The 22,469-nt window shown below is 32.5% G+C and overlaps 1 protein-coding gene across 1 annotated transcript in view; it reads right to left on the bottom strand.

Annotated features, from left to right (window-relative positions):
• LOC100375115 (tetratricopeptide repeat protein 21B-like) overlaps positions 1 to 22,469 on the bottom strand; it is a 79,092-nt gene that overhangs the window by 22,569 nt on the left and 34,054 nt on the right. The window contains exons 15-24 of the mRNA XM_085494607.1: positions 21,332 to 21,452; positions 20,663 to 20,769; positions 18,707 to 18,945; positions 17,188 to 17,371; positions 15,755 to 15,893; positions 8,044 to 8,170; positions 6,096 to 6,161; positions 5,159 to 5,372; positions 2,852 to 2,933; positions 46 to 196 (exon numbers count right to left, since the gene is read on the bottom strand). Of these exons, the coding sequence (XP_085350733.1) occupies positions 46 to 196; positions 2,852 to 2,933; positions 5,159 to 5,372; positions 6,096 to 6,161; positions 8,044 to 8,170; positions 15,755 to 15,893; positions 17,188 to 17,371; positions 18,707 to 18,945; positions 20,663 to 20,769; positions 21,332 to 21,452 (1,430 nt within the window). The remainder of the gene's footprint in view (positions 1 to 45; positions 197 to 2,851; positions 2,934 to 5,158; positions 5,373 to 6,095; positions 6,162 to 8,043; positions 8,171 to 15,754; positions 15,894 to 17,187; positions 17,372 to 18,706; positions 18,946 to 20,662; positions 20,770 to 21,331; positions 21,453 to 22,469) is intronic.

The following is a 22,469-nucleotide window of genomic DNA, read 5'->3' as shown; positions in this document are numbered from 1 at the left end:
CCCAGTCATTAATTAAAGAAAAATTAATATATTAAGAAAACTTACCATACGTATAATCCTTTGCAGTAATTGAACCCTGGTTCAGAAGGTGCTCTTGCAGATGAGTTCTCAGCAGGATCAAGAAATTGAGGTACATCCTCCAGTTTTCCAGCTCTACGCATTAAATCTATCAATCTAGATAGTGCCTCATAGTGATCTAAGTAAAACGAATAACACAAAAATGAGTCAGAATAATTACCGTAAAATCTGTATTAGAAGCCGCATCCCGAATAGAAGTCGCACCCAATCTTTTTGAACAATTGAGAACCAAAAATTCATCATTTCTCATATGTGTAGATGGCTCTAATTAGATGCCACATCCCCTCTGATAGAAGTCAATAGAAGTCGCAGTTTCTAATAAAGATTTCACAGTAGCTACATTCTGAAATAGCCCAATTACAGATTGGCTAAAATAACATACTAGCTGGTGGGAGGAGCGAGCAAGATCTGAAACCTAATAAAACAGGATAATTGTGTGTTGGCTTCAGACATGATAACTATATCTTTTGTACTGCTTAGTGAAAACATCATTACAGAGTGGACAAAAGTGGCCACTTTTCATCTTGTAATTAAGCTATTTTTTACATAATTTCTTCCATAATTTTCTGAGTGAAAATAAAATCAAACAATTATATTTTTTTTCTTTATATTTCCAGAAATGAATCCGAATTTTGAAGACAACCAACAAAATTTGAGTCAATTTTCAGTTTTTATTCAATAACTTTGGCTATTTTTGTCCCAGTCTTTTGAAGGAAAGTCCAGACTATAAATGGAACTTTTTTGTGACTTTGTGATGAAAAGAGGGAACTGGTGGTGAAAAGGTTAACAAATTCCGGATTCTGCCGTAAATTCGCCCAGGGCCGATAAACAGCAGTTCCGGTTTAAAAAAAAAAAAAATGGGACCAAGAAATCGCCCAGGGTGATTTTTGGCAGTTTTTTAAGGTGTTATTTTAATCTTTTCTGATGCCTAAAAGTTTTATCGTAGTCATTGACGCCTATTCAAGAGTAATGATGTTTATTGTGACTAGCGTGAATGGGTAAGCTTCATTTCGACAATGAGCTATTATCGCTGTAAACAATGTTAAATTATTCTTCAAATGCTCAGTTTATTTTGAAAACAACTAATTTTTTTATTTAAAAACACATCATGCCGCTTTCCCATCAAAATCCAAGCCAAACGATCGTACTACAACATCGGCAAATCTCTTCCGCGTTGCGTTCAATAACATTAACATATTTAAATGAGCTATGGTAAAATGAGATATGGCACGTTGACATCATCCATAGTTTTTGGTTAATTATCGATTTGACCTGTAGATCAAAACATTCATTTATTATTATTCATTTCTACAGCATCGAGCGTTGAAAATGCGTTCGGAATCATTTGTTTACGTTGAAATAAGTTGAAATTTATTTGCATTTCATAACAATTCAACGAATTTATTTTTTGCACGTTATTATAATCATTACTAGGTAATAATCAACAATTGAAAATCTGTGTAGGTGGATTTTTCAATGAAAATATAAGCCCCCTAAAAATATTTTATGAAAATTTGAACCCCAAATGAGGGCCCACCAGCCGTGATAGGCGAATATACGGCAGAATCTGGTACAACTTATCATGGAATGGTAAATTTTACTATTCACAGCGCTAGATGTACAGCAAAAATCAGTGCACTTCGACAATTGGATGGTGACACTGTATTCTTGTTTAAATTAGCCCATATAAAGTAACGTAAAATACTTTATTATCGCTTGAAATTTATTTTCGCTGAAGGGAAAATATAATCCAGCAATTATCTATAATTTTCTTATATTTCATATTCAACTCAAAATTAGTACAAATTAACTTCATACATCCTTTTCAAAGCAAATTAATTCAAGCTACATGTGTAATTATATAAATAAAGTATTTTACACTAGTGTTTATACATAATGCACACCAACTCAAAGATACGATGTATTTGATGATTAATACAAACATTGACGTTGAAGTGGCGGGGTCGTCACCTGCGTATGCGCAGAAATTGAGTCCCAATCGATGATAACAACGTAGGTTGAAAACGCAAAAGCTTATGGGTAGACGCTTTCTAGTAAAAACTACACGATATGGCTGTACTTTTTGCCGCATACGCAGTTGATGACTGACCCCACTACTCAAAACGCAAAAGGTCAGACTAGTCGTCGCCCAGTGTTGATAACGTGTCATTCATTTGAGGACAGATTATTATTTATTTTTATTTTAAAAATTGTCTTTGTTCTGGACATTGAGTGTCACTGTTGTCTTTCCTGACTTTTTTTTTTTGTAAGTGCAAATTGCTAGCGCATTTTTGGCACAGAAGTCATATTCATGTTAGGGACTACATGGCAGGGCTGTGTGACCATCTCTCTATCAAATGGCAATTTTAATGCGCTATCCTGGTGTCAACCAGGTTCGGTTGAACACAAGCACCTGCGGACCTTAACCAAAGGTTCCCCCTAAAGTCGCATTTGTTAGTGAATGAATTGGCCTTCCCATTGAGTCTGTGGCACACTCACCCAGGGTAGGGGTTGACCCTTTGATGTTCAGCCTAAGGTTGGATTTGAACTGGGTCTACCGACACGAGTCTGATGCGACAACCACTATGCTACCAGTGACCGGTTGAGGACAGATTCTTATTGGTACAATATTTTATCGGCTGTACCTTTGATAAGCTTCCAATTATTGTCTCAGTTAACCGATGAGCAAAACAAAGTGTTTCTCGCTGCTCATGTCGAGCTGAATTTTCGCTATATAATAAAGAGGTTTACTGTAATCGAACATGGCACTTACCTGGAGATCTCTCTAGAAGTTGTTGGAAATGAAAAATGGCTTGGTCATATTCACCTTTACGAAACATCAAATCAGCTAACATCTACAAGAAATAACAAATCTAGTAAATTTATTCGAATTTTTACAATCAAACGCCATTTTCGGTCAAATTTATCGCTATATATACTGAAGGAAAGTTCCTGAATTTTTTGCTGTCTGCCTTCGTCTTGATTTTTTGCTTATTTTTATATAGAGAAATGTTGTTTTTACTCAGGTATTAACGTCCAAACATTTGAAATAAGGCTACATAAAAACAAATTATAGTTGCAAAATGAAAATTTACATAAAAATATATATACAGTCGTGGTGCAAATTAATTATTAATTGCGTCATTAACCGTTTTACTCCATTTACGCTTATTCCTGTGATCACAAGATTTGGTAATTGCATAAATTAAAAAAATGGCATATTATCAAAGTTTGAAACAAGATCTTTATTATGGTATATAAGATGTATGGGTAAAATATATGTTTCAGTCTGTGTATTGAGGCCAAACAATTGAACCAGTGAACATATGCTAACCGCTTACAATACTGTTGAACAATGTCTGTATGTTGGAGTGCGTTCTTGTCATTGCCTCAGGGTGTCCCAAGTGACATGGCAGTAGTAACCCATCAGGTATTGAAATAAGAATTTTTTTCCTTGCATGCACAGTGTGCATGTTGAATTTGAAATTTACCTGCACTAACTTGTTGTGAAAAGCACCACTTTTAAAGTTTAAATAAAATTTACGGTATATACATGTACATTGATGCGATCATGAAAGAATTTGCTTTTTTTTATTTGTCTTACAATATTGGTTGAACTTAATTTAGGCTTAGTGAATATAATGAGAAAATGTTGTGTTAATTTCTACATGCACAGCGGCACATTATATTTCGAGTTTACTTGCACTAGCTAATAATCTATGTGCATTTCGACCCCTGCCCATAATCTGGGGAAGTAGTATTAGGTGATCATATTGGGCCATTGTTATGCGAGGGAATTTGTGTAAAATGTATATTAAAAATGCATCCAGTTGCATTTCAATTTGAGAAAATTGCTTAAACACCTTTTTATCTATCGATCTCGTTATTCACTATCTTTTTCCCAAACTTCCTGACACTGCGAGCAGGAGCAGTAAAAGCTGCTTTGAACCACCCCAGTTGTGATGTCACATAGCAGTCAAACAAAAACTGGTCATACCTAAGGCGATGAGGCAAACTGTTTTCTATTCTAAATTTCAACTAGTAACTGATATAAAAAGACAACTGGCTCTTTCTTGCAGTATATTTAACCTGAGACGCATACATTAAAAGGTGATAGTTGTCAAATTTTAAAACAAAATATTGCTTTAATAATTTTCCATAATTAGAAATTGTAATCAATATTTGATCTAAAATGATCTGAAAAATATAGAAAAATACAAAAAACAGGCAAAATGATGAACCAAAATTTTGCAGCAAAGGGCTAACTAGGGAAATTGTACTAAAAATGTCTAATTTTTCATTTTTTCAGACAATTTTCTCTTAAAAGATAAGTCATACAGGGAAAAATAAACTAGAAGTTAATGATAAGTGTCCAAATTAATAATTCAGTAACACTTTTGAAAACATGTGATTTTTCGCTCTTATTCATTCCCCCTGTAAGCATCATAAGAAATTTGGATTTTGTACAGTTCAGGGAAAACCCAACTGAATCCTGAAAGCAAATTTAGAAGCACCCTAACCCTACCCTTACTTTCCAGTGCTCCCCAATTTAATTGTACATGCCCCTCCTAAGGACACCTATAGTTATCTAGAGGGGGCATATGCAGTTGAATTGGGGGCTTGGGGCAAGGGTCAGGGTTAGGATTCGGGGAGGGGGGCTTACAAAAGGGAATCCTTCCATGTATATACTGTAAAACATGTTGAAAAAGCGACATATTATTTTAGCGAATTGTGGTAAAATGACGTAATAGCGAAATGTTGATTTAGCAAATCTCTCTCGTCATTGTTGATTTCCTGTTTTCTCAATATTTGTCTGTCGCCAGCCAAAACAAATGCGCAGTTATCACCTCCATAAAAAGTGTAATAAGGAAGTGCTTCAGATTATTACATTTTCTGTGTTGTTTACAAAGTGTGTGTGTGGAGAAAAATGAACGTTGTTTGGCTGCCATTTTGAATTTATAATGAGGTAATGATAATGACATCTTAAACTACCAAATTAGTTCTCTCGCTAAATTGGCTAAAAAGACATGCTCGCCAAAAAGACATGTTTTACAAGTAGGTATGTATTTTTAATACTAACCACAGTAGCGGCATCATTTTCATTGTCAGACTGTAACAGCTGCATTAACTGATGCTGACACTGATCTAGTTCATCTTGCTGTAGATACAATCTGGCAAGCTCCAGCATAGATTTACCATCATTGTCTGTGTATATCAAGGCTTCTTTGTAGAATTTAATAGCTTTCTCATACTCTCTTTGTTCAGTAGAATGCTGTGCCATCTGACAGCATATACTGTAATTAAAACGAAATGTTACAGCTTATATAGAGCTCTCCCAGACACATGAATGCTGGGAGCTAATTAATATTCAGATTCTCATGAATATTCAGATTCTCATGAACATTGACAAACTCATGAATATTCATGAGTGTATTTCATAGCTTTCTCATACTCTCTTAGTTCAGTGGAATGCTGCGCCATCTGACAGCATATACTGTAATTAAAACGAAATGTTACAGCTTATATAGGGCTCTCCCAGACACATGAATGCTGGGAGCTAATTAATATTCAGATTCTCATGAATATTCACAATCTCATGAACATTGACAAACTCATGAATATTCATGAGTGTATTTCATAGCTTTCTCATACTCTCTTAGTTCAGTGGAATGCTGTGCCATCTGACAGCATATACTGTAATTAAAACGAAATGTTACAGCTTATATAGGGCTCTCCCAGACACATGAATGCTGGGAGCTAATTAATATTCACATTCTCATGAATATTCACAATCTCATGAATACTCACAATCTCATGAATATTCATGAGAGTGTATTTTATAGATTTTTCATACTCTTAGTTCAGTGGACTGCTGCGCCATCTGACAGCATATACACATGAATATTGACAAACTCATGAATATTCATGAGAATGAATTTAATAGCTTTCTCATACTCTTTGTCCAGTGGAATGCTGTGCCATCCAGATGCCATATTGAGAAAAGAGTTTTAACTCACTTTGAAGCCAGTGCTTTCTGTGCAGGGACTGCATCAGGTTGTTCCATCTGAACTCTTTTTAATACTCTGCCAAAAAGAAATAACATTACCATAATTACTCAACATAACATTGTAACTGATGGGTACAGTCTTAACGTAAAGTCATCTGTTCACAAAATAAACCAATGCAAAGACAAAAGCAAATCTTTCCATTTACAAGAACATTTTAGATTTCTGTTTTTTGAAGATTGTCCACCGACCCTTAACTTTTATATTTTACATCCTAATGATATCAACCCAGAATATGAAGATTTTCACCCAAAATGCAAAAAGTGAAGAACAAGTTGTTTACTTAAGTACATTCCATGGCAACATTTGCTCATGGAAAGTTTTAAAATGTTCCGACAGGTGTGTATAGGCTTGGTATTTTTTTTTAGTAACCATGACATATGATAAAGAGGTCCTTCATAGTTACTGAACAATACTTGATTTTCGCTTGAAATTAATTTTCCCTATTTTCGCTTAAAGAATGATTCAGTGAAAATAAAATCCAGAGAATATACACTTTTCCTATATTTTACATTCAACTCGTTAAAAATAAAATCCATACAAAACACCCAAAAAGTCTTTTCAGCGAAAAACAATTCCAGCTAAAATAAATATTTTACAGTATTAAACACCTAAAAAGTCTTTTCAGCGAAAAACAATTCCAGCTAAAATAAATTATTTTACAGTATTAAACACCTAAAAAGTCTTTTCAGCGAAAAACAATTCCAGCTAAAATAAATTATTTTACAGTATTAAACACCCAAAAAGTCTTTTCAGCGAAAAACAATTCCAGCTAGAATACTGGTATTAAATTATTTTACAGAATACAGTATAACATGTGGTTTTGGGAGAAGTACTAATGGGAAGCAATATCAAACAATTGTCTTAAGCACACAAGTTAAGGAAATGGAACTGAATTAAAACTGTTCACTACTGAGCATATATGCAATGAATTATGGGAGATTGATTCCATTTGTATTCTCGGGAGGACATTCAAGCATTTTCACTTCTTGGCAACCATCACAGTGAAAACAAAGGCCAAAAACTATCAGAAAACGGTACTTTGGGATGGTTGTTGAGACTCTACTGAACAGGGTAATAAGATTACTCCTTGCGTGTGCAGCATATATAAATTTGATTGTTCAGGATTACTTCAAAGTAAACCGTTAACTAACATTTGAGTTATTAAATTTAAATTTAAACGTAAACAAAAATGCATGTTGCCCGTAACTCAAAGTTCCGTTAACTGTTAATTGAGCATTGAGTTAAAATTTGGCATGGTTTTTGCAAAAGTGGGCGTTTCTGAAATAGGGGCATGGTCATTTTTGTAACTCGATGTTTTCGTAATTCGATGGCCATAACTCGAACAATTCAGTATTTCTGGGACATGTTTGTAAATAATTTTAATCCAGTGAGAAGGTGGAATAGGAGATTGCTCAGGATAATATTGTGTATTTTGGAAAAATATTTTGAAGATCAAGTCTAAGACAAAGTGAATACGATCTTCATGAACAGAGTTACGTAATCTACAAAAGAGAATTGACCTCCAATCAGCGTCGTTTTGCAAAAGTGGGCGTGATTTCTGATAATTTTTGTAACTTGATGTTTTTGTAACTTGATGTTTTTGTAACTCAATGTTTTCGTAACTCAATGTTCGTAACTCAATGTTCGTAACTCAAATACTTTAGCATTTTGTTCAAAATAATAAGTTTTTATAAAAAGTCAGCGAAAAACAATTCCATCAAGAATACCGGTAAATTATTTTACAGAATACTGTATAACATGTGATTTTGGGAGAAGTACTCTTGGGAAGCAATATCAAACAATTGTTTTAAAAACACACTTTCCAGTCAGCGAAATAAGCAAAATTAAAACCCAGTGAATAATGAATCCTTTTACAGTAGTAACATGTTTTACTTACCTTGCTTGTACATCTCTTGCATTGCCCAGTGAGAGCATAGATTCATTCATTTTACTAGCTTTATGGTATACTTTTGATAACAATACAAGACATCGTGTTTCTTCCATCAAGGCTTGTAAATCTTTAGCTGTAAGAGAAAATATTTATATTTGTTACTAATATAAGATATACAGTACAGTCAGTCGTAACTTAACTTCCAAGCTGGCTACCTGCAAGTATTATTGTTATCAATAATTTTAACTTACTCTTTGTGGTATTTACCAATGTTACTAATATAAGACATACAGTACAGTCAGTCGTAACTTAACTTCCAAGCTGGCTAGTAGCTGACATTGCTTTTTATAAAAACTGATCATTTTTAAAGTGACTCTGATTGTCATCAATAATTTTAACTTACTCTTTGTGGTATTTACCAATGTTACTAATATAAGACATACAATACAATACAGTCAGTCGTAAATTAACTTCCAAGCTGGCTCGTAGCTGGCATTGCTTTTTATAAAAACTGATCATTTTTAAAGTGACTCTGATTGTCATCAATAATTTTAACTTACTCTTTGTGGTATTTACCAATGTTACTAATATAAGACATGCAGTACAGTCAGTCATAACTTAACTTCCAAGCTGGCTAGTAGCTGACATTGACTTTTTATAAAACCTTATCTTTTTTAAAGTGACTCTGATTGTTATCAATAATTTTAACTTACTCTTTGTGGTATTTACCAATGTTACTAATATAAGACAGTACAGTCAGTCGTAACTTAACTTCCAAGCTGGCTACCTGCAAGTATTATTGTTATCAATAATTTTAACTTTTACTCTTTGTGGTATTTACCAATGTTACTAATATAAGACATGCAGTACAGTCAGTCGTAACTTAACTTCCAAGCTGGCTACCTGCAAGTATTATTGTCATCAATAATTTTAACTTATTCTTTGAGGTATTTACCAATGTTACTAATATAAGATATACAGTACAGTCAGTCGTAACTTAACTTCCAAGCTGGCTACCTGCAAGTATTATTGTTATCAATAATTTTAACTTACTCTTTGTGGTATTTACCAATGTTACTAATATAAGACATACAGTACAGTCAGTCGTAACTTAACTTCCAAGCTGGCTAGTAGCTGACTTTTTATAAAAACTTATCATTTCTAAAGTTAGTACGATTGTCATCAATGATTTTAACTTACTCAGCAAACAGTAAAATCCAGACATAACTTAACCCTTTCGTCACACATTTACAAAATAATCCAGTTTATAGTTTGTCAAATTTTTTGAGTAAAAACTGAAAATAACTCAAATTTCGTTATTTTTTGCTCCAAAATAAAAATCCATTTCCAGAAATATTGAAGAATTTAAGAAGCAAGTGCAGAAAAATTTGGGCGAGAAAGTCTGGTGGTGAAAAGCTTAACTTCCGAGCTGGCTAGTAGCTGGCATTGACTTTTTATAAAAACTTATCATTTCTAAAGTTAGTACGATTGTCATCAATGATTTTAACTTACTCAGCAAATAGTAAAATCCAGACATAACTTAACCCTTTCATCACACATTTACAAAATAATCCAGTTTATAGTTTGTCAAATTTTTTGAGTAAAAACTGAAAATTGACTCAAATTTCGTTATTTTTTACTCCAAAATAAAGATCCATTCCCAGAAATATTGAAGAATTTAAGAAGCAAGTGCAGAAAAATTTGGGCAAGAAAGTCTGGTGGTGAAAAGGTAACTTCCAAGCTGGCTGGCAGCTGGCATTGACTTTTTATAAAAACTTATTATTTTTAAAGTGAGTATTATTGTCATCAATAATTTTAACTTACTCTTTGTAGTATTTACTAATGTAAAACATATTTAGACAGACTACCAAGCACAGATATGTGATAATTTTGAAAGCAAGTCAAACTATCTTGAAGGTATCTAAATGTTATGTAACACTCAGATCATACTGTAAAATCTGAATTAGAAACATGACTTTTATTAAAATGGAACAATGCAACAGAAAGGATAAGGTTTCTATTAAAAGCAGCTGCACATATGAGAAATGATGAATTTTTGGTTCTCAATTGTTCAGAAGGAATGGATGTGACTTATTTTAGGGATACAGCTTCTAATAGAAATTTAACGATATTGTAGATGACTGACACCTGTAGTATATTATGTATATATAATCCATGCTTTCTCAGTTTCTTTTCATGTTTTTTTTTCATGATCCATTTTACTTTTCATCAATAAGTATCAAGCAATTGTGTTGGAAAAATCCTGTAGGTTTTTATAATCTCTTCGATTTGGTTAGTTTTTTTTAACTGAAATCATGCATTACAGTCAAACCTTGCTCTTTGAAGACTAATAAATAAACGCTGCTCGGATCGATGAATACGACATATGTGGTACATAATATTCGTTGTTCTAAGTAACTATTAAAAATAACAAGAAGTTTTGAGCAATGACTCTTTATCGATAACATAGAAGTAAATACTAATATAATCCATGACTGACAGGATATGTGCCGGTCTGTACATAATGATAGTAACAATAGAACAATTAATCTGGTCGGAAGCGTTTCCGTGGTGGTCACTAATTTTGAGTGCCGGTCAATCCCTGAAATAGCTATCAATAAAGAGCCATTGCTCGAAACGTTTAGCTAATTCTAATACATGTAGTTACTTGGATGACGATTACCAAATATTATCCACTTCATATTCTATATAAAAACCACCTGCCTAGTCACCACTTTTACGCAGACCAAGGCATATCGTATATAAGGAACCTGAGTATAAAGACCATTTGTCTTATCTGACCACAATTTCAGCAATAATTTTGCAAATTCTGCGTTGTTTAGAGACCAAAACAATAATTAGCATTCTGTTTATAAAACAATTTTGAATTAGCTCAAGTCAAAATTACCATTAGCATTCTGTTTATAAAACAATTTTGAATTAGCTCAAGTCAAAATTATCATTAGCATTCTGTTTATAAAACAATTTTGAATTAGCTCAAGTCAAAATTATCATTAGCATTCTGTTTATAAAACGATTTTGAATTAGCTCAAGTCAAAATTATCATTAGCATTCTGTTTATAAAACAATTTTGAATTAGCTCAAGTCAAAATTATCATTAGCATTCTGTTTATAAAACGATTTTGAATTAGCTCAAGTCAAAATTATCATTAGCATTCTGTTTATAAAACAATTTTGAATTAGCTCAAGTCAAAATTATCATTAGCATTCTGTTTATAAAACGATTTTGAATTAGCTCAAGTCAAAATTATCATTAGCATTCTGTTTATAAAACAATTTTGAATTAGCTCAAGTCAAAATTATCATTAGCATTGTGTTTATAAAACAATTTTGAATTAGCTCAAGTCAAAATTATCATTAGCATTGTGTTTATAAAACAATTTTGAATTAGCTCAAGTCAAAATTATCATTAGCATTCTGTTTATAAAACAATTTTGAATTAGCTCAAGTCAAAATTATCATTAGCATTCTGTTTATAAAACAATGTTGAATTAGCTCAAGTCAAAATTATCATTAGCATTCTGTTTATAAAACGATTTTGAATTAGCTCATGTCAAAATTATCATTAGCATTCTGTTTATAAAACGATTTTGAATTAGCTCAAGTCAAAATTATCATTAGCATTCTGTTTATAAAACGATTTTGAATTAGCTCAAGTCAAAATTATCATTAGCATTCTGTTTATAAAACAAATTTGAATTAGCTCAAGTCAAAATTATCATTAGCATTCTGTTTATAAAACAATTTTGAATTAGCTCAAGTCAAAATTACCATTAGCATTCTGTTTATAAAACAATTTTGAATTAGCTCAAGTCAAAATTATCATTAGCATTCTGTTTATAAAACAATTTTGAATTAGCTCAAGTCAAACTTATCATTAGCATTCTGTTTATAAAACGATTTTGAATTAGCTCAAGTCAAACTTATCATTAGCATTCTGTTTATAAAACGATTTTGAATTAGCTCAAGTCAAACTTATCATTAGCATTCTGTTTATAAAACGATTTTGAATTAGCTCAAGTCAAAATTACCATTAGCATTCTGTTTATAAAACAATTTTGAATTAGCTCAAGTCAAAATTATCATTAGCATTCTGTTTATAAAACGATTTTGAATTAGCTCAAGTGAAAATTATCATTAGCATTCTGTTTATAAAACGATTTTGAATTAGCTCAAGTCAAAATTATCATTAGCATTCTGTTTATAAAACAAATTTGAATTAGCTCAAGTCAAAATTATCATTAGCATTCTGTTTATAAAACGATTTTGAATTAGCTCAAGTCAAAATTACCATTAGCATTCTGTTTATAAAACAATTTTGAATTAGCTCAAGTCAAAATTATCATTAGCATTCTGTTTATAAAACGATTTTGAATTAGCTCAAGTCAAAATTATCATTAGCATTCTGTTTATAAAACAATTTTGAATTAGCTCAAGTCAAAATTATCATTAGCATTCTGTTTATAAAACAATGTTGAATTAGCTCAAGTCAAAATTATCATTAGCATTCTGTTTATAAAACGATTTTGAATTAGCTCAAGTCAAAATTATCATTAGCATTCTGTTTATAAAACAAATTTGAATTAGCTCAAGTCAAAATTATCATTAGCATTCTGTTTATAAAACAATTTTGAATTAGCTCAAGTCAAAATTACCATTAGCATTCTGTTTATAAAACAATTTTGAATTAGCTCAAGTCAAAATTATCATTAGCATTCTGTTTATAAAACAATGTTGAATTAGCTCAAGTCAAAATTATCATTAGCATTCTGTTTATAAAACGATTTTGAATTAGCTCAAGTCAAACTTATCATTAGCATTCTGTTTATAAAACGATTTTGAATTAGCTCAAGTCAAACTTATCATTAGCATTCTGTTTATAAAACGATTTTGAATTAGCTCAAGTCAAAATTACCATTAGCATTCTGTTTATAAAACAATTTTGAATTAGCTCAAGTCAAAATTATCATTAGCATTCTGTTTATAAAACGATTTTGAATTAGCTCAAGTCAAAATTATCATTAGCATTCTGTTTATAAAACGATTTTGAATTAGCTCAAGTCAAAATTATCATTAGCATTCTGTTTATAAAACAAATTTGAATTAGCTCAAGTCAAAATTATCATTAGCATTCTGTTTATAAAACGATTTTGAATTAGCTCAAGTCAAAATTACCATTAGCATTCTGTTTATAAAACAATTTTGAATTAGCTCAAGTCAAAATTATCATTAGCATTCTGTTTATAAAACAATTTTGAATTAGCTCAAGTCAAAATTATCATTAGCATTCTGTTTATAAAACAATGTTGAATTAGCTCAAGTCAAAATTACCATTAGCATTCTGTTTATAAAACAATTTTGAATTAGCTCAAGTCAAAATTATCATTAGCATTCTGTTTATAAAACAATTTTGAATTAGCTCAAGTCAAAATTATCATTAGCATTCTGTTTATAAAACAATTTTGAATTAGCTCAAGTCAAAATTATCATTAGCATTCTGTTTATAAAACGATTTTGAATTAGCTCAAGTCAAAATTATCATTAGCATTCTGTTTATAAAACGATTTTGAATTAGCTCAATTCAAACTTATCATTAGCATTCTGTTTATAAAACAATTTTGAATTAGCTCAAGTCAAAATTATCATTAGCATTCTGTTTATAAAACAATTTTGAATTAGCTCAAGTCAAAATTATCATTAGCATTCTGTTTATAAAACGATTTTGAATTAGCTCAAGTCAAAATTATCATTAGCATTCTGTTTATAAAACAATTTTGAATTAGCTCAAGTCAAAATTATCATTAGCATTCTGTTTATAAAACGATTTTGAATTAGCTCAAGTCAAAATTATCATTAGCATTCTGTTTATAAAACAATTTTGAATTAGCTCAAGTCAAAATTATCATTAGCATTCTGTTTATAAAACGATTTTGAATTAGCTCAAGTCAAAATTATCATTAGCATTCTGTTTATAAAACAATTTTGAATTAGCTCAAGTCAAAATTATCATTAGCATTGTGTTTATAAAACAATTTTGAATTAGCTCAAGTCAAAATTATCATTAGCATTGTGTTTATAAAACAATTTTGAATTAGCTCAAGTCAAAATTATCATTAGCATTCTGTTTATAAAACAATTTTGAATTAGCTTAAGTCAAAATTATCATTAGCATTCTGTTTATAAAACAATGTTGAATTAGCTCAAGTCAAAATTATCATTAGCATTCTGTTTATAAAACGATTTTGAATTAGCTCAAGTCAAACTTATCATTAGCATTCTGTTTATAAAACGATTTTGAATTAGCTCAAGTCAAAATTACCATTAGCATTCTGTTTATAAAACAATTTTGAATTAGCTCAAGTCAAAATTATCATTAGCATTCTGTTTATAAAACGATTTTGAATTAGCTCAAGTCAAAATTATCATTAGCATTCTGTTTATAAAACGATTTTGAATTAGCTCAAGTCAAAATTATCATTAGCATTCTGTTTATAAAACAAATTTGAATTAGCTCAAGTCAAAATTATCATTAGCATTCTGTTTATAAAACGATTTTGAATTAGCTCAAGTCAAAATTACCATTAGCATTCTGTTTATAAAACAATTTTGAATTAGCTCAAGTCAAAATTATCATTAGCATTCTGTTTATAAAACAATTTTGAATTAGCTCAAGTCAAAATTATCATTAGCATTCTGTTTATAAAACAATGTTGAATTAGCTCAAGTCAAAATTACCATTAGCATTCTGTTTATAAAACAATTTTGAATTAGCTCAAGTCAAAATTATCATTAGCATTCTGTTTATAAAACAATTTTGAATTAGCTCAAGTCAAAATTATCATTAGCATTCTGTTTATAAAACAATTTTGAATTAGCTCAAGTCAAAATTATCATTAGCATTCTGTTTATAAAACGATTTTGAATTAGCTCAAGTCAAAATTATCATTAGCATTCTGTTTATAAAACAATTTTGAATTAGCTCAAGTCAAAATTATCATTAGCATTGTGTTTATAAAACAATTTTGAATTAGCTCAAGTCAAAATTATCATTAGCATTGTGTTTATAAAACAATTTTGAATTAGCTCAAGTCAAAATTATCATTAGCATTCTGTTTATAAAACAATTTTGAATTAGCTTAAGTCAAAATTATCATTGCCAGGACTTGAAATTAAAAGTACCGGTAGCCAGACTGTAACTAGTAGCGTGCAGATTCCTAAGTTTTTTTCAGCCCCAGTCGTCAGAGGCCGCTACATACAATCCTTATTCTCACTAGAGGGTGATATACTGATAGATAAAACAATATTGTAAAATACTTTATTTTCGCTTGGAATTAATTTTTGCTGAAGGGGGATTGATTCAGTGAAAATAAAATCCAGCGAATATACCTTTTTTCCTCTATTTAACATTCAACTCATCAAAAATCAGTGAAAATAAATTCCATACAAAACACCCAAATATTTTTTTCAGCGAAAATTAATTCCAGCTAAAATAAAGTATTTACAGTATTGTACTTACAATCCTTATTGTCACTAGAGGGTGATATACAGATAGATAAAATAATATAATTGTACTTACAATCCTTATTGTCACTAGAGGGTGATATACAGATAGATAAAATAATATAATTGTACTTACAATCCTGATTGTCACTAGAAAGTGATATACAGATAGATAAAATAATATAATTGTACTTACAATCCTGATTGTCCAGTGCCTTCTTTAACACTTTCTCAGCTTTGTCAAATTGTCTGAGTTTTAACAGTAACTCTGCTAAATCATATTGTAAAAAATTCTGATGTCCAGTTTTCAAAGCTGCATCATAGTAATTAATAGCCTGAAAATAAGATAATCTAATTGGTAAATTAAACCTAGACACATGGAGCCAAGAATAGCCACTGGTTGTTTGAAACCCCTTATTAGACCGAAATAAACTCAAATTGCCTACAACTTTTTAGACAAACTGAGGATATTTGACACCCCTTTTCTGGACAGTAAGCATAAATGGTACCAAGGGAAAAGCCTGTGGACTCCCGGGGATGGACTTTGACTATCGAAATGAAGTTACAGAGAAAAAAAATCAGCTTCATTCTCCCGATGTTGGATCACTCAAGCTCTAGAGATGCAGTCTTTGGAAAATATGGACCCCTTTCAGACAGCAGTGGTGAATTTGGGACCCCTTTTGTTGTCACATATACATATAGCACTTCAAAGTAAGTGTAAATGTAAGACAAAACTGCAGCTGGATTACTGGGTTGTATTCTCGGGGGCGGACCATCCGGGCATTTTCACCACCTGGCAACCATCACGGTGAAAACAAAGGTCGAAAACTTTCAGAAAACAGTACTTCGGGATGGTTGTTGAGATTCTCCTGAACAATGTAACAAGATCACCCCAACATATATAAATTTGGTTGTCCAGGATTACTTCAAAGTTGATTTTGTGCCGTTTTCTCGAATTTAGCTATTTTCACCGGCCCTTCGACCGGTGTTCCACACCAGCTCGCACAGAGCCCTTAGAAATACATGGTATAGTGGTGGAACGTCATGTGATGTAGCTCCGCCTTCGAGGATACATGTAGCTTCAATTTTGTTACCACACATAACTGCAGTTTTATATTACTATGATTACAACTATCCAGTTAGTTTTAGATACACATGTTAACTACTGTAAAAAAAACTTTGAAATAGCTACATAACATTTTAGCGAATTTGACTCAATGCATGAATTAACTGAATCTTAATTTAGCTAAAGTGCCAATAATCTTACTGTGAGAAAATACTCTATTCTAATTAGTGACATCTTAAATTAGCGAAATTACAGATTAGCTAAATTAGCTAAAATAACATGCTAGCTAAAAAGACATGTTTTACGGTATGTAGACTACTGTAGAATACTTTATTTTCGCTTGGAATTTACTTTTGCTATTTTCGCTGAAGGGATGATTCCGTGAAAATAAAATCCAGCCAATATACTTTTTCCCCTATAATTCACATTAAACTCATCAAAAATCAGTGAAAATAAATTCCATACAAGACGTCCAAAAAGCCTTTTCAGCGAAAATTAATTCCAGCGAAAATAAAGTATTCCACAGTATTTATGTAAACATTGATAAACTCCAGTAATGTTACCTTTCCATAGTTGTGTGTCTTCACCAAAGCTCTTCCTATCTTACTGGCCAGTGTGAAATCTCTAGGATTTTTCTTGAGTGCTGCTTCATACACTTCAATGGCCTTTTCTGGTTCTTGTATACTCATGTATGCATCACCCAATAAGAGAGATGTGTGGGCGCTTTGATGTTTGTCAACAAGCTCTCTGTAAATAATAATGTATTATCAGAGGTACATTACGCAGGGATTGAAATAAAAGTTTTTCCCTGCATGCACAGTGTACATGTTGAAGTTGAAATTAACCTGCACTAACTTGTTGTTTTAAAGTTTTAATACAACTTACAGGTTTTCAACTGATGCAATCACGAAAGAATTCGATTTTTTTTAGTTATTTTACAATATTGGTTGAACTTAATTTAGGCTTAGTGAATATAATGAGAAAATGTTGTGTTAATTTCTACATGCACAGCGTGCACATTATATTTTGAGTTTACTTGCACTAGCTAATAATCTATGTGCATTTCGACCCCTGACTACGGTGCCATGATACCAAGATCCCGTTACAATCTCGCTCTCGCATAAGCGTTCCAACTCAGCAAAATGCGAATGCGCATGCCCGAAGTAACTAGGATACTGGGATGTCCAGGTGGATCAAAATAGCTGCTCACGATATGACTCATGGGTTACGAGAACTATATTTTCTGTACATTTTCGATGTATCACATTTTTTCACTTTGAATGTGGTAATACATGTTTTATTGTTTTATTACAAACCGCCTATGTCATGTCAGAAGGTAGTAGCATCAGTCTCGCTATCTACGAGATGAGACTTGAATGGGATCTTGGCATGATGTCACCATACAGTACAATATGCGCTGCAAACCCCAAGTAATATACCTCTGTTATTATACATATGTCACTGTAACGCAATAAGTCACAATGTGCCGTAATTTTGCAGTATTTTACAGGGTATTTTCATCCTACCATATTAGGAAATGCGAATTCCAAATATTGAATGATTACGAGCATAAGTGTCGTCTAATAAAAAAAAAACATGGCTGTTTTACATTATTACCTGTAACAACTTGCGTATATTACATCATTACCTGTAACAACTTGCGTATATTACATCATTACCTGTAACAACTTGTGTATATTACATCATTACCTGTAACAACTTGTGTATATTACATCATTACCTGTAACAACTTGCGTATATTACATCATTACCTGTAACAACGTGCATATATTACATCATTACCCGTAACAACTTGCGTATATTACATCATTACCTGTAACAACTTGCGTATATTACATCATTACCCGTAACAACTTGCGTATATTACATCATTACCTGTAACAACTTGCGTATATTACATCATTACCCGTAACAACTTGCGTATATTACATCATTACCTGTAACAACTTGCGTATATTACATCATTACCTGTAACAACTTGCGTATATTACATCATTACCTGTAACAACTTGCGTATATTACATCATTACCTGTAACAACTTGCGTATATTACATCATTACCTGTAACAACTTGCGTATAATCGTTTATCTTTCCTGTAGTTCAGATATATGTCTGCCATTTTTTCCTTAGCCTCCACATAGTAGGACTGTCCTGGCGTGATGTTTCTCAGCATACCAAGCGCTAATTCTACGTCTCCACGCTGTAACGCCAGGTCGGAATTCGCAATTGTAATCCGTACTTCTTCTGGGGTGTCTGTGAATTCGTTTATTGCGTCCTGCATCACTTTGGCGGCTTCTGGCTGAAATATGTATTTTGATATAAAGTTGCTCTCTGAGATAATAATAATTTTTTTAACAATTGGTCGTAAATCACATGACGATGCCTATTTGGTTTATTTTTGTACAATCATGGAGCTATGGTTCCATGGCAACATGAAACAGCATTTATTTTTTATTTTACAGTACCGTATTTGGAGAAAATTGTTTTAATACTTTTCAAAAATAACCATTTTTAGATCAATTCTATAGACAAAAAACAAACAAAAAACACATAGCCTTTTTTTATACTCTATCTCATCAGCCTACTATATCAGGCAGATAAAGAAAAAAAACAAGATATGATCATCTAGGCTAGTGTTACCCACATTCTGTGCAATTCTGTGACTAAAAGTATTTTCAACATTCAGAATAGTAAAAAAACAATTATACTGTAGAATACTTTATTTTCGCTTGGAATTTATTTTCGCTATTTTCGCTGAAGGGATGATTCCGTGAAAATAAAATCCAGCGAATATACTTTTTTTCCTATATTTCACATTAAACTCATCAAAAATCAGTGAAAATAAATTCCAAGCAAAATGCCCAAAAAGCCTTTTCAGCGAAAATAAAGTATTCCACAGTATTGCAATTGGTAATCCCTTGGATAAACATTGGTACGGCGTACGCACTACCAGTACCATATTCACCTGTATCTAAGCATTCAGATGTTGTATAGGTTGTTATAGTATAGTATGTTTAGTGGCCTGACAAGGTCGCGTGAGTTGCGCCCTCTGCGGTGCTCCAAACCCAACACACCTGATAGAATGATGTACCCACTTCCCCACCATGATTTTTGTCAGTACCAATCAAATTGCAGGAACGTCAGACAGTGACAGCCATCAAAGAGTAACCATTCACGGCAGAGTTTATTTGTTTGTTGACATAATGTGTAATAAGGCGCTGTCAAATTTCCACTGAATGTTTATCATCTTGTTGAAATACAAACATGGCTTTGATTGATGGTGTTACCATGACCACCAAAATGAATATTCATAAAAACTCATTGCAAGAAGGCGTGAACTTTGCGAATTTGCAGTATTGATATTGCCGACGAGACATACATTTCCTTTGGAGATGAAAGGAATAGTTTATAAGAGTTGTGTGAGATCAGCATTGCTGTATGGGAGCGAGACATGGTGTTTGAGTGAAAATGAGCTGGGTATTTTAAGGAGGACGGAGAGAGCGATGGTGAGAGTGATGTGTGGGGTGAAGTTGATGGACAGAAAGAAAACTAAGGACTTGATGCAGATGTTGGGTTTGAAGGAAGCGGTAGATCGGTTGGCGAAGGCAAATGGGGTACGTTGGTATGGGCATGTGTTGAGGAGGAAGGATGGGCATGTATTAAGAAGGGCCCTTGATTTAGAGGTGAGTGGTCCAAGGAAAAGGGGAAGGCCAAAGAAGACGTGGAAGATGCAAGTGGAGGAGGAGAGTGGGAAGGTTGGGATGAGGATGAGGGATGCTTTATATCGTGCAAAGTGGAGGGAGGGGGTAAGAACGATTGCCACTAGTGAATCCGGCCACCCTCGTCTTCGGGGACCAAACCGGATTTAAAACTCTGGACTACTACTACTACTACTACTACTACATACACTATTCTATCAGGCATTACATGTCAGGCAACTTGAGAGAGAATGTACCAGATTAATTATGTAACTTGTTTTTACTCTTGATGCTAAGGTAGAGGTGTATTTCCTTTACCTGTCTGTCAAGCTGTCTGTAAGCATCAGCCAACTCCAGGAACACAGACACTCTGTCATTTGTACTGACTTGACCAGCTTTTGTTTTCTTGGCTGAACCGGGATGAGCTAAACAAGTCGTAGAATAATATTACATTATTAAATATTCATTTGACAGATTAAAAAATAAAATGAGGCATATTTAAGGTAAGATTTGTAAAACCTCAGACCACTAATAAACAGACTGGCAATACTATTTTTAGAGGACCCGTTTTATTAATGTCTGTGGGTCTGCGAGAATCACTAACATAAGGAAAATATGAAACTTCGGTCTGACCATTCATGTCATTCCTGTTGAAACACTGCAGTTTTTTGTGAAGTCATGCATTATCGTGTGACTTTGTCAACATTTTCTTATCTCTCCAAGTAGATTAAAACGTTATCGCAAAAGTAAACCTGGGACACACATGTTAGACCAAAAGAAATACCTGCATTGAGGTATAACTGATGACCAATCCAAACATGATAGCATATGCATCCATGCAACACCAAAAGTTCATGTATTATTTTGAAAATGAATTCTGTTCCCCATAAAAACTGATGCCCTGGGGAAAATTATTGTTTTTTATTCCATCAGGAATACCAAAAAATAGCAAAAATAAATTCTGAGTTTGTAACATTTGATACTCACCAGGTTTTTTGATACCAGGTAACGTCATAGCAGTCTGCAACGTTCTTGCAGCATCCTCTATATCACCCTGTCGTTTCTGAATTCGGGCTTTAATAAGATGGTACAGCGGAGACTCCCGTACCTACAAATAAAATAATACTACTGTAAAATCTGAATTACCTTTCTTTTAAAATTGTACAATGCAATAGAAGGAATGTGGTTTCTATTATGACATCAATACAAAATGAGAAATGGTGAATTTTGGGTTATGAAATGTTTAAAAAGAATGGGTGCTATTAGGGATACAGGTTCAAATATAGATTTATCGGTATTTCTGTTTATTCTGACATGACATGAAGTTATCATACTACTATACAATCTGTGTTAGAAGCTGTATCTTCTATTAAAATGCTACAATGTAACAGAGGGGATGCGGCTTCTTTTAGAGCATCTACACATATGAGAAATCGCGAGTTTTTTGGATATGAATTGTTTAAAAAGAATGGTTGAGGTTTCTATTAGGGATACGAGTTTTGATACAGATTTCTGTTTATTCTGCCTACTGGTTTGCCACCAGTAATGATGTTGGTAGTAAACAACATATTAAAACCTCTTTAAAACAGTTTGAGTCAAATTTTGCACATATATGCAATGCGTTATGGGATAGAAATCCAAATTTTGCTCTACTAAGCATGTTACTGCACATATATGCAATGCATTATGGGAGATAACTTCAAATTTTGCTCCACTGAGCATGTTACTGCACATATATGCAATGCGTTATGGGATAGAAATCCAAATTTTGCTCTACTACGCATGTTACTGCACATATATGCAATGCGTTATGGGATAGAAATCCAAATTTTGCTCTACTAAGCATGTTACTGCACATATATACAATGCATTATGAGAGACAACTTTAAATTTTGCTCTACTAAGCATGTTACTGCACATATATGCAATGCATTATGGGAGATAACTTCAAATTTTGCTCCACTGAGCATGTTACTGCACATATATGCAATGCGTTATGGGATAGAAATCCAAATTTTGCTCTACTACGCATGTTACTGCACATATATGCAATGCATTATGGGAGATAACTTCAAATTTTGCTCCACTGAGCATGTTACTGCACATATATGCAATGTGTTATGGG

This window comes from Saccoglossus kowalevskii, chromosome 20, assembly GCF_978046115.1.
Source record: "Saccoglossus kowalevskii chromosome 20, keSacKowa6.1, whole genome shotgun sequence".
In the NCBI taxonomy this organism is placed as follows: Eukaryota; Metazoa; Hemichordata; class Enteropneusta; family Harrimaniidae; genus Saccoglossus; species Saccoglossus kowalevskii.
Note: the sequence above shows the minus strand (reverse complement) of the source record. Positions and strands in the feature narration are given on the sequence as shown.